The sequence below is a fragment of the Strix uralensis genome, chromosome 19, assembly GCF_047716275.1.
Source record: "Strix uralensis isolate ZFMK-TIS-50842 chromosome 19, bStrUra1, whole genome shotgun sequence".
NCBI classification, from domain to species: domain Eukaryota; kingdom Metazoa; phylum Chordata; class Aves; order Strigiformes; family Strigidae; genus Strix; species Strix uralensis.
Genome location: NC_133990.1, coordinates 8,806,908 through 8,818,955, shown reverse-complemented (window position 1 = coordinate 8,818,955; position 12,048 = coordinate 8,806,908). Strand labels below are relative to the sequence as shown.

General features: G+C 64.7%; 2 protein-coding genes across 2 annotated transcripts; both read right to left on the bottom strand.

Moving 5' to 3' along the window:
• Positions 1–2,118: 2,118 nt before the first annotated feature.
• Positions 2,119–4,297, bottom strand: LOC141952075 (glutamine-rich protein 2-like). Its single transcript, XM_074889099.1, has 6 exons — positions 4,225–4,297; positions 3,871–3,972; positions 3,125–3,278; positions 2,853–2,940; positions 2,589–2,696; positions 2,119–2,177 (listed from the first exon to the last, which is right to left on the bottom strand). Exons 1-6 carry the CDS (start codon positions 4,239–4,241, stop codon positions 2,119–2,121), a joined length of 528 nt encoding a protein of 175 aa, XP_074745200.1. The 5' UTR covers positions 4,242–4,297.
• A 1,186-nt stretch (positions 4,298–5,483) lies between these two features.
• On the bottom strand, positions 5,484–11,349 carry LOC141952236 (uncharacterized). The gene is made up of 11 exons (XM_074889438.1): positions 10,878–11,349; positions 9,803–9,907; positions 9,350–9,418; positions 9,004–9,147; positions 7,712–8,219; positions 7,481–7,575; positions 7,252–7,343; positions 7,022–7,136; positions 6,256–6,853; positions 5,955–6,029; positions 5,484–5,645 (listed from the first exon to the last, which is right to left on the bottom strand). Exons 1-9 carry the CDS (start codon positions 11,235–11,237, stop codon positions 6,530–6,532), a joined length of 1,812 nt encoding a protein of 603 aa, XP_074745539.1. The 5' UTR covers positions 11,238–11,349; the 3' UTR covers positions 5,484–5,645; positions 5,955–6,029; positions 6,256–6,529.
• Positions 11,350–12,048: the final 699 nt, after the last annotated feature.

Genomic DNA, 12,048 nt, shown 5'->3' with positions numbered 1-12,048 from the left:
CTGCTCAAGCTGTCTAGACAGCACTCGGGACCGGCAGGAAAAGCTGTAAGACTCCCTAAAATAGCACAGGCCCCATCAGCACAGTGGTGCAGCAACAGCAAGGGGAGGGTCTTGGGGCTGGAGAGAAAACGCTGAGGTTTGATGCTGACGGGATGGCAACCTAGGTCTGGGTTGGTCAGGTCGGGCAGATGCCGTGTCCCCAACGCACCATCCCCCCGCCACCCCTGTGGTTTTATTATTATTTTTAAGGGGGGGGCGGGACGGGACATGCTGCCGGGGAGGCCACCGGCCCATGAGAGCCTCTGCAAGAGTCACTAGCTGGTCTTTTCTCCCCCCATTTTTTTTTTTAAATATATAACTATAGTATATAAATCCAGAGAGAAGGAGCAGCAGCACGGAGGTGGCTGCTGGGTGGGTGGGGGGGTTTCCCTGTGGCTCCCCCCCCAGCATCCCTGCAGCAGGGCAGGAGAAGGAAGGGTGGGGGGGAAATAACGGAAAATAAATGGAGGCAGCTGTTGGCACCCCGGATCGTGGCCACAGACACAGAGCCACTGGCCCCCCCATCCCTGGCTCTGGATTTCCTGGACGCTTGTCGCAGCGCCCAGAGCAAACACGCCTCTTCTCTGGCTTCGGAAATTCAGCCTGGCTTCTTGCACAGACCCCCCCGGACCCCCCCCAACCCCATCCTCCCTCCCTCGGCACCCCCAGGGCATAGGGGGATTTATCAAGGCGATGCCCCTCCTGTCCCTGCAACTGCCATTCATGGCCCTTCCCCAGAGAGGGGGGAGCTGGGGGGAGCTTTTTTAGTTTTCAAATCAATCTTGCTAAAAAAAAAACAAAAACAAAAAAAGAAGAAAGAAACAACAAAAAACAGGTCGAAGGTTTTTTATTAATTCAAAAATAATAAAAAAATAAAAATCACTTTTTTAACACCAGCTGTCCCTGCCTTCTCTCTTTGCTGGCAGCACATCCCTGCAAGGGCACCGAGAATGGGCGTGAGCCCCCCCCCAAGCCGCAGCATTACCAGTGGGGACAGGCCCCCCCCAGGAGGCTGCGCCGAGTCCCACGTGCTGCCTGCGCTCTGCCTGCGCTCTGCCTGCGCTCCGCCAGCTTGGTGTGTCTCCCCCCCCCCGCCACGTGTCACTGCGTGTGTGCACAGGGGAGTTGGGGCTGTCCCCGGTGCTTTGCACGTTGTGCTGGGACAGCCCCGGCTCCCCCATACACACGGCCACATGTCCCCAGCCGTGACACCCCCAGGTCCCCCCGCCACGTCGCTTCTAGGGACTGCAGTTTCCCTGCCCAGTACCGCTCCATTCGTGACACGACTTATGCCAGGTCTCAGCACACCTTTCTCCCATCTGACGGTGAGGGGTGGCAGAAGGGGGCTGGGGAAAAGCAGCCCCAAGCAATGGGGGTGGCGTAAGAGAAAGGAGGGGATGTGTGTCCCCAGGGCTGGGGGCAGAGAAGGGGTTATGGTGCTTCGCTCCGGAGGGGGGAATCATCAGCTGCCCCGAGCCCGGCAGCAGTGGGGTCAGTGCCTTCCTCTTTCCATCAATGGCAGCGTTGGAAGAGGGACAAGGGGGTGACAATCCATGAGCAGATAAGGAAACCTGCTCAGTGATGCTCATCCCGCGGGATAAGCGATAGCCAACCAGCGGGCTTGGGGTGGGATTCCCTTTCGGCGTTAAAGCCATGTCCTGCTGCCACCCTTCCCACCGCGGTCCCCATCTCCCACCACCTTCAGCAGCAACGGAGCGTCATCATCCTCCTGCTTTAGCATGGGCTCCCCCAGAGCCTTTTGGGGGCCACAAGCTCCCTGTCAGGAGCCATCGGGGCCGAAAAGTGGTTCATGGAGGCCAGGGGGTGTCAGGGAGAGCGTGGCAGCACGGGGCCGGCACAGACCCTGGGAGGGGGGTTGGACAGGGGCTGGTTTCAGCTCCTCTGGCCACACGTGGCCGCAGGACAAGGGATGCTGCGACCCCTCCTTATGCACGACGGGAAGATCCCAGCCCAGGGCCACCCCACTCAGGCCACGCAGGTGCTTGGCTGCCCATCGCCCTTTATTGCTGCTGGCCAGAGATGCTCGCTTGCCTGCTCGGTGGCCGGGGTGGTGGGGGTTCAGTCGGGGACCCCCAGTCCGGCCTGGCTTCCGGGGTGCTGGATCCGTCCCACGAGGGCTGGAGGGGCACGAGGAGCCCCCGTGCCTGGGAGAGGCGGCCGTGGGAGGAGGCTGGCCTGTGCTCTGGCGAGGTGGGGATGCCTGGGGGAGAGGGGCAGGGGTTAGCCCCCCTGCAGCCCCTGGGGGTTAGCCCCCCTGCCTGGCCAGAGACACCCAGAAATGGGGTCCTGGCCCCCACCCTGAAGCAGACAGGCTCTTGTCCCGCAGCGGCCAGGACCACCCCGCCACATCCCTCCACCTTGCTCTGGCTCCAACATGGGGATCGATTGCCCCATCTTCCAGTCCTCCCCCTCCATCCTGCTCCCACCCCACTCCACCCCAAACCCCCATCCCACCCTGCTTGCCCCCACCCACCAGGACACAGCAGGGTGCCCTCTCCCCCCACCCCGGTGCCCTGGCAGGGCCGTACCTGGTTGGCTGAGCGAGGACGCAGTGCTCTGGGGCCGGGAGAGCAGGCGGTCGGTGTCCCTCGCATCCCACTGCCTCGGGGACAGCTTGGGCTTGGCCCTGGGGAAGTCTGGCAGGAGGGAGCAGAGGGAGCTGGGCTGGGGGGAGCCAGGGAGAACACACGGCGGGGAAAGGGGGAAAACCTGGCACCCCGCGGGCACCCTGCCCACTCCACTGCCCAGTTCACCCCCGCCACATCCCCTCCCCAAGCGTGGCCCAGACGTACCCTCCTCGCCCACGAGCACAGGCAGCTGCCTGACCCGCCGGCCCCTGTAGATGTGGCCATCCTGGCCCAACAGCTCCGTCTCGTCGTGCTGGGAAGGAGAGAGGGGATTGGCTGAAACACGGGGCCCAAATCAGCATTCCCAGGCAAACCCCCCCACCCAGCTCCCCCTGGGGAAACCGAGGCACGGATCCCCCCACCCCCACCCTGGATGCTCAGCATCACCCTCCCAGCCTCGCTTGCCCCCGCTGTATCCCTACCTTCGTCATCCTTACCTTGATGGGGAGCAGGGCGCGGGGCTGGAGCGGCCGCGGGGCCCTGGGCGGGTGGGGCTGGGGGTGCGGGCAGCGCTGCAGCGGGTGGGTGAGGGTGTGCCGGCCCCTGCGGCGCCGCGGCACGCGGGGGTACCCGCACTCGGCCACCCGCTCCCTGTGGGACGGAGCACAGGGATGCTCAGCACCCAGCACCGCGGCACCCCGTGCTTCACCCTACTACGCCAGGGAGGGGGCCGCGCGTGCTCCCCGCTGGGGTATGTCCCTCCCGGGTGCCCTCCGACTGCTGAAGGAGACCCACGCCTGTCCAGCTGTGCTGGATCTGCTCTTTCCCCGTGGCCCTGGTGAGCTGGTCACGGCCATGGCAGGTCCCTGCACCCTACGCAAGGGACACCGGGAGGCAGGAGCTGGGCTGTCCCAGCTGCAGTGTTTAATTTCGGTGACTTGTTTCACAGGAGGCAGCTGACTCCCCCGTGAAGCCTGAGGTCAGGCTGAGACCAGACACAGCTCACCACATGTGGCTTCAGCACCACTGAGACACAGACCTGGGCTAGACAGGGCAGCGCAGGGAGGGCTGTAAAACGCCACAGACCGGGGACAAGCACAGCTGACCCCTCTGCAGCACATCTCTGCTCCCCTGCCCTGCCCAGGCCCCCCCTGCATCCCTTCACCCCCACCCTGGGAAGAGTTCTCCCTCTCCAGGGCAGGGCCAACCTGCACCCCAGGGGCCGGGTCCCCGTGTCCCCTACCTGTGGCTGTGCTGCCGTGTTTGCTCCAGCTCCACGACAGTATGGGAGCGCCTGGCAAGGCGGAGGGGGAGCGGTGGCCTGGACGGGATGGCCGCGATGTGCCTGGGGAGGGCAGGAGCCGTGGGTGGGTGACAGGAGACACACGACCCACCCCAGCTCGGGGCAGTGCCCCAAAACCCACAGGCTTGTACCCCATTGGCATCCCACTGCCCCCAGGGAGGGGCTCAGGAGGGCTGCACCCCCCAGGCAGACACCCTAACCCCCGTGCCGGGCACAGCGGGGCACTGCCAGCACCCGTCTCTCCTCCGAATCACCCACGCACCCCCCGATGCACCGGTGCCGGACGGTACTCACGGGCCAGGCACCAGCATGCTGAGGGGCCGGTCGCAGGACAGGCAGTGAAAATGGGCCAGCAGCTGCCTGTGGGGGGGGGGGAAAAGGGCTGGGTGAGTTCCTGGGGGGGATACAGCCCTGCCTGCACACAGGCAGGCAGCTGGCAGGCAGCAGCAAGGTGCTGGGCACTGCATTGTAATGAGTTATGGTATTTGCGGGGGGAACCGCAGGGTTTTGAGCCTGGCTTACCCCCCACCCCACCCCACCCCACCCCAACAAGGTCACAACCCACCGGCTGACTACAAAATCAAGGGGGTACGATGGGGGAGAGCAGTTGGTTGTGGGCTCCCGCTTGGGAAAAAGCTCCACCTCGTACTAGGCACCGGAGAATCCACTGAGGGGAGCACCCAAAAACCACCATTACGGGAACTACGCCCACAGGCACGCACAGCACCCCAGTCCCATGGGAACTGGGGGTACCAGCAAGGACAGAATGCGGGTGTTCCTGTACCTCTTGCTGGGGTACAAACGCCGGGCCTGGGGGATGCAGGATTCCCACATTTTTCAGGATGAGTTTTGTCACAGCTGCCCCGAGGACAGGGACACGCTCGCCTCGGCCCTGCGGGCACCTCCGAAACCTGGCAGCTGCCTGTGGCTGCCCAGGGCAGGCAGGGATGGGAGGCGAAGGGCGCAGGCACCCATAGCTGCCATCCCAACCAGCCCTCACACCGGTTTCATCACTTCGTCAGCGCTAATTACCCCCCTGCCCCTCGCCAGGAGGGCAGGTCACAACCCAGCTCTGCGGCGCCGCGTGTCACGCCCCTGCCCAGGGGGACAAGTCGCCGTTCCCCACCCTTGCTCCAGAAAACCTTTGCACCCACATCCCACTTTTGGTTCGGGAGGGCTCCATCCTGCAGGTCCCCCTCCTCGTGCCTCCTTTAACATCGGGAACCTGCTACCGGTGGGAGGAGAAGCCATCGCCACCCCCATCGCACTCACTTCTTCATCCCAGCTGCATCGTCAGCCTCCGTCAGCGGCTCCTTCTCCTTGAGCTGCTCCAGGATGCTCCTCCAGTGCTCCTCCAGCTGCTGCCGGAAAGGCCCCAGCTCCAGGCGGTCCAGCTACGGACAGACACACACCCTCAGCCAGCTGCCCCGGGCTGGGACATCATGTTCCCCATGAAAAGCCAGGAGGGGGGATCCTCAGAGGGATGCTGCCTTAGGCTGCCAAGCCCCGAAGGTGCCAGTTTTGCGCAGCGGGGACGTGCCACCCCTCACCTTGGAGTCCATCTCTTCACTGAGCTGCCGCTGGACCTGGTGCCAGCCCTGCTCCTGCCCCGCCACCCGGCTCAGCGTCTCCTGCATCCTCTCATTCAGCCGCTCCATGCTCGCCTCAAACTGGGTGCGACTCACTTTGCCGGCCAGGGCGGTTTTGTCTGCTTTCTAGCAGCGGGGAAAGGCAGGAGAGCAGTGAGGAAAGGATGGAGGGATGATGGGCAGGGCCAGCTCGTGGCAGGAGGACAGGGAGAAGTGGCTGTGTGGCCCCACTCGCCCCATCACCCCCGTGGGGTTGGTCACACCAGCTGAAGGGACCCAGGGGAAGACAGAGGCACCTGGGGAAGGAGCCACAGCCAGTCTGGAAACCCTCCCTCCCCCAGGCCAGTTCTGCCACTGAGCCCCCAAGGCACAAGGGGTGTTCGTCACCCTGCCCAGCACCCCCTTGGGTGGTGCCAGGACCCCCCAAGGCCATACCACATCAGTTCCCAGCACCAGGTCTTCCTTGTTCGCCTTCTCCTTCTCCAGCCTCTCCAGGGACCGGAACAGAGCCTTCCAACACAGAAAAGCATCCCATGACACCGCGGCAGGGTTGGAGCTGCCTCCTGGCCAGCTGAGCAACCCCCGCTCCCCCCACCTCACCCAAACCTCCAGGAAAGGTACAGTGAACCTCCACAGGGCTGCGAGGTTTGGGGGGGTGCAGACAAATCCCTTGTGGTCCCCAGCCTGGGGTCTGCCTGGAGGATGCTCTGACCCCGAGGGGGTTTCAGCCACCTACCTCCATATCTTTCTCCTTCTGGTGACGGTCATTCAGGAGGTTCGTGGTGACAGAATTGAGCTTCTCGTAGTCGCCTTGCACCTGCGTGACGGTGGCCTGGATGCGCTTCAGCAGCTCCTCGTCCTGCTTCAGGGAGGAAGATGACAAGGTGGTGCCGTGCAAGGGGGGGCTGGCTGCCCCCGTGGGGACAGACCCGGGTTACTTGCCCGGTGGCCATGGGCTCTCAGTGCCAACAGGACATTTGCATCAAGGCTTTAATTTCCTGCCATGCTGCTCACTTGTACCAACTAATCTGGGAGGCGGTGAGGGGCTCCCCCACGTTACAGTGAAGCACAACCAGCTGGGGGGGTGCTGGCAACCCCCTCCCAAGCCCCCCATGCCGGCATCTCCTTACCTGGCTCCTCCCTGGAATCTGCCTTACCACCTTGACCACTGCCTGCCGCGACACTAAATCGTCCACCACCTCCTGGAGCTTCTCGTGGCGCTGCAGGAGCTGCCCCAACTGCTTGCGGATGTCCCCGCTGCAGTCGGGGCACGCTGCCTGCGCCTCTGCCTGCTCCTGCCCTGTGCTCGCCACCGTCGCCCTCGGCTTGCCCAGCTGCAGGAAGGGGAGAAGGAGTCGGCTCTGAGATGAGGTGGATGCAGTCAACAAATCCGGGTGCTGTGGAGGCTCGATGGCCCCAGCCAGCCAGAGGATGTGGCTGGGAACCCCTCCAGGACCACCCCACCGAGCTGTGGCGGTGGGAGCGCTGCCCCTGGACCTCACCTGCTCCTGCAGCTCGTCAGCCGTCTTGGCCACCAACCGCTCCAGCGTGGCCTTGGTCATCTCCTGCTGCTCTTCCAGCTCCTTCAGCTTACGCCTCATCTCCTGCAGCGTGGACCTGGTCAGTGAGACAGGGGCACAGGCAGGCTTAGCCTCCACAGGGCCGCTCAGGGGGTGTCCCTTGTCCCCCCGGGCTCCTCCTGCAGGGTAGGAAACCCTGTCCGTCCTTTTACCCCAGTTGCAGGGTGATCTGCTCGCTGACATCCCCTTTCCAGTTGGCTCCAGCTACCTCCAGCTTTCCAACGGCATCTTCCAGCTGCCTGATCTGGGAAAGGCAGTGGCGGATGAGTCAGGGCACAGCCCCCTCTGTTGTCCCAGCCCAGGGGCCCTTCAGCTGCCTCCTCCCTGCCCAACTCCCCCCTGGCATCCCCGCAGCCCCCCCAGGGACTGCTGCCAGCTCACCTTCCCATTCTCGCCCTGCAGGTCACTGGTCAGGCCCTGCAGCGAGGACACCCGGCCCTGGAGGTCGGCCAGGACGCTGGTGATGCTCTCCTTGTCTAGATGTGGTCCGAGGGGACATGCTGTCAGTGAGGGGGTCTCGCCTTTGAGGCCAGGCTCTGAGCACAACGAGCCCCCAGCCCAGGGTGTCCCCATGCCAAACACCCCCCTGCCAGCCCCCCCAGGGGCTCCTACCTCCCTCCGAGGAGAGCAGGCGCAGCTTCTCAAGCTCGGCGTGCTCTGACTTAGTGGCTTCCAGCCGGGCCACCTGCTCCTTCAGGCTGGCACAGAGGTGGCTGAGCTGCCCGATCTGGTGGAGAGCCTCCACCGTTTGGGTGCTGGGGGTACTTGGCTGCACCCCTGGGGTAGCACTCTGGGTGTCAGAGGCCCCTGGCTGTGCCCCTGGGGTGGAGGTCTGGGTGTCAGGGGCCCCTGACTCTGTCCCCAGCGTAGTGGCACGGGCATCACAAGTCTTTGTCTTATCTGAGGAAGCACCTGCCCCCTTCTCAGGGGCCACTGGTGCTCTCTGCGTCGCCGGGGAGCCAGGCTGTGTCTGTGGAGTCCCCTTGCTGGTCCCTTTGCTGGTCCTGAGTGCAGGCTGTGTCCCTGGTCCCTTCAGTCCCAGCGCTGAGCTTGCCCCATGCGGGGTGTCCATGTCTGCAGTGGGGGGCTCGGCGGGGGCAGCCTGGCCCTCACTGCCATCCTGCGAAGAGGAGGCAAAGGGGAGCAGGTTTATGGGCGGAAGTGCAGCAGCAAGGGCCACCCGCCCTGTCCTCAAACCCCCCAGCTCACGGAGCCAAACTCAAGTACCCCAAAGGCAGAGACCGCCCAACCCACAGGGACCCCCGGGCGCCCCAGCCGCCCGGCCCCTCCCCAGTCCCTTTAGTCCTTTGGCCACCTCTGTGCCTGCAGAGTCATTTCAGCAGCCGATCCTGGAGATCAGCAAACCCCCTGCTGATGCCACCTGACACAACAGCAAGGCATTCTTCTCTCCAGCAATGGGATTCTGTACTCCAGAGCTGCTGGACCAGACCCGCTTCCCAGCCTAATGGGCTGCGCCTTCATTTCAGGAGCAGCAGCCCCAGGTAGGATTTGGAAACCATCTCATGGTGCAGAATGCTGGGGTTTGCCCCAAAATGTCCCTCCGCTGTCCCCGGCTCCCACCTACCAGCCCCAGAGAGACCAGGAGGGCAGGGAGCCGTGGTCCTGCCCAACGTTGAGCAAGGACAGGGGGCTGCGCGGTCACCCCAAGGGTTTCGGGCGCTCCCTTGCCCCACGGAGGGGCTGTTGGGGGCTGTCGGTGGCACAGACGATGAGGAGGTCTCTGTTGGGGCAGCCGAGGAGCTGCCCTGGCTCTGCTGGTGCCAGGTCCTGCCTCCCGGCGGGATGCACAGGGAAGAGAAGTGCTGAGCAAACCTCCGCCGAGGCCCGGGGGGCTGCGGTCCTGCTGAGTCCCACTCCCATAGCTGGGATGCCCCAGCACTCACCACTGACAGAGCTCGGCCTTCTCCTCCTCCTTCTCCTCCTCCCGCTTTGCTGCCCACCAGGCAATCCTCCAGCACCTCCCAGCGCACCATGTTGCTCGCCTCCTCCGGGGCTGGGTAGAGGCTCAGCCTTTCCTTCAGCTTTTTCTGGGGAAAAAAGGGATTAGGGGGTCAACCCTGGCCACGTAGCCGGGTGAGATGGCACCCACAGGAGCACTGACCCCCTCCAGCATCGCTGCCCAGCCCTGCTGGGACCGTGCCCTGACACCGAGGGACTGGGTGCACCGGTGCCCCGGGCACGCAGCCGCCTCCGTCCCGGAGCAGGATCCGGGCGTGCGCGCGGCCGTACCATGTCACTGTCCAACGCCGTCTGGTCACGGAGGGCCGGCAGCTGGCCGGCAGCGTCCTGGAGATTCCCCTGGAGCGGGACAAGGAGAGGGATGGCAGCCCAGACACAGGAGCAGGATTGAAAAGGAGCATCCAAAAATTAACTTGGGCACAGGACAGAGGGATGCCAGGCAGGGTTGTGGCTGTGTTGCATGGGTAGATCTTTATCTCCTCTCCTTCTTAGCACCCATGTTTCTTTCTTTACAGCTGTTTAGTTAAAAAATGTCTTAGCATCACTTTGGTTGGTGCATGCAGTTACCTCTTCAGCCTTGGGACACCCTTCCTGCTCTTCCCTCCTGGCACCCTTCACGCCGGGTGACACCCAGGGCCGTGGGGCAGGGGTGGCAGGGTGACACAGAGGCAGGGAGCGGGGTGAGGGCCCAGCTGCCTCCTGGGGACACCGGCAGCAGCTCACCATGCCAAGCGTCTCGCGGATCATCCGAATGTCCTCCTCCATGCGGGACTGCGCCGCCTTCATCCTGCCCATCTCCTCGAGGAGATCCTGGGAGAGAGCCACGGCCTGAGAGAGGGGAGTGGCGGGGGTGAGTCCCGGGGGCACTGCACTGCGGGCAGCACTTACCATTCATCACACCTTCAGCAGCCAAGAAGGGGCAGCAGCTCCCCAGAGACCCCCCCCAACCCTGCCCCGGGGGGGGCCCACTGCACAGCCCAAGTAAGCGGGGACAGATCCAGCCCTGCCTCCCCACACCGGGCTCTGGGCAAGACTACTGAAGCCGATCCAAAGGGCAAAGAGCTGCTGCCACCCTCTCAACCACAGCCTGGCCCGCGAGGGCAGCGGCAACCGCGGCTAACGAAGCGGGGAGCGATCAAGCAGGGGCCTGCCCCGAGGAGGGTGAGCTCAGCCACCCGGGGAAACCCTCCCTGCTGCCTTCTCCCTACATGTCCCAGCCCCAGCAGGATCCGGCCCTGCAGCACCCAAGGTGACCGTTTCCTTGAACCTGAGCTTATTTCTTCCCACTGGGGATGCTCGCAGCCCCAGACGGCTCAGCGCTGTGCAGGATGAGGCCCCTCTCCAGTCCCCACCAGTGCTGGGTCTAGCCCTTGGGCAAGCCAAGGGGATTTGGGCTGCGAGATGAGGCCCATGAGGTGCTGATGGAGCCTCTCAGCTGCCTGAGGAGCGGGTGCCGTACCTGGCTGTGGCTCAGGAGTGGGGAAGGGAGGGATGGAGAGTGGTAGGGCTGGATCTCCACAGGTGCTGAGCCTCTGCCTGCTGGAGCCGAGGGCACCGGCTGCTGTACCGGACCCACGACTTGCTGATGGCAACTTGGGGAGAACCCAGAGCAACTGGAGCAGCATTTCAGCCCCAGCTCTTTCTCCCCAAAACTCCATCCCTTTCCCACAGTGAAGCCCCACATACCACCTCGAGCTCAGGCTTAAACCAGACCTAAGGGCACCACAATGGTGGTGCAGACCCCAGAGGAGGGGGTGTCTCACGGGGGGGCACCCAGGGAACGGGGAAGAGCCTCTACCTTGGAGGTGCTGCTCTCGTTCTCTTCAATCTTTGCCTTCATCTGCCCCGCGTCAGCGGCCACGGAGGCGTCCTGGGGAGTGCTCACGGTCCCCTGCAGCGGGTCCTTCGCGGGCGTGAGCGACTCTGTGCCTGGGCCTCCGCCCTGTCCCCCTTCTTCTCTCGGGGGTGCCTCGGGGGGCTGGTCCCGCCCCAGGAGGGGGGTCGGGCTGTGCCCTCGCCCCAGGGCAGGCAGGTCCTGCAGGCCCAGGTGCCTGAGCATGGCCTGCAGCAGGCTGTGCAGCGCCGGGAAGTTGACGGCCCCGACCTGGGGCGTCCCGATGGCGACGTCCAGCAGCTGGGACAGGCTGAGCGGGTCCATGGCTGCTGCCCTGCCCGAAAACACCGAGCCTGACCGGGGGGGACACGACAGCACCCCTTTTGCCTCGAGGGGACCTGGGCGGCTGGGAGGGATGGGCAGCCGCCCTCCTCCTCCTCCTCCTCCTCCTCCTCCTCACCACAGGAAGTGGTCGAAGCGGTGGGGGCGCGGGTGACACGGTGACCCCCCGAGGGCAGGGCTGTCTGGGGGAGAGGGAGGGGTGTCTCCTTCCCCGGCCACCCCCAGCCTCATACCCAGCTCTGCCTGCCCCTGCCCCCCGCCTCACTTTCTCGCCAGCCCCCCGGGCCCCCCAGGCCCCCCAGGCCCCCCAGGCCCCCTCTCCCGACCGCGCACCCCCAACCTTACTCGTCCGTCCCCGCCGCCGCTCTGCTCTCCCCTAGCCCCGCCCCTCACCCTGAGCCCACCCCTTCCCTTTCCTCATTGGCCACCACCCGCCGCTGCCCGCTGCCCATTGGCCGAGCCCGCTGCCCACGTGCCCGTGTTTACAGGGCGGGATAACGCAGCGCCTCCCGTTGCCAGGCGACGCGGCGGCCCCGGCGGCGGGCAGGGCCCGGGCTCCCCGCTGCCTTTTCCACTGTGACGACACAAAATACAACTGGTGACGTCGAATATTTTGACGCAGCTCCCTGCAGCCCGTGGCTGCGCCGTGCACAGAGACCATCCTGCCCGTCCGGCACCCTGCTCCCCCCTGAAACTCTCCCAGACAAGCCCAGTCCCGGCAAGGAAGCACCTCCATTGATTTATTGGCTGAGGTGTCAAAAGCGTGACAGATTTTACCCTCTCCCTCAGACGT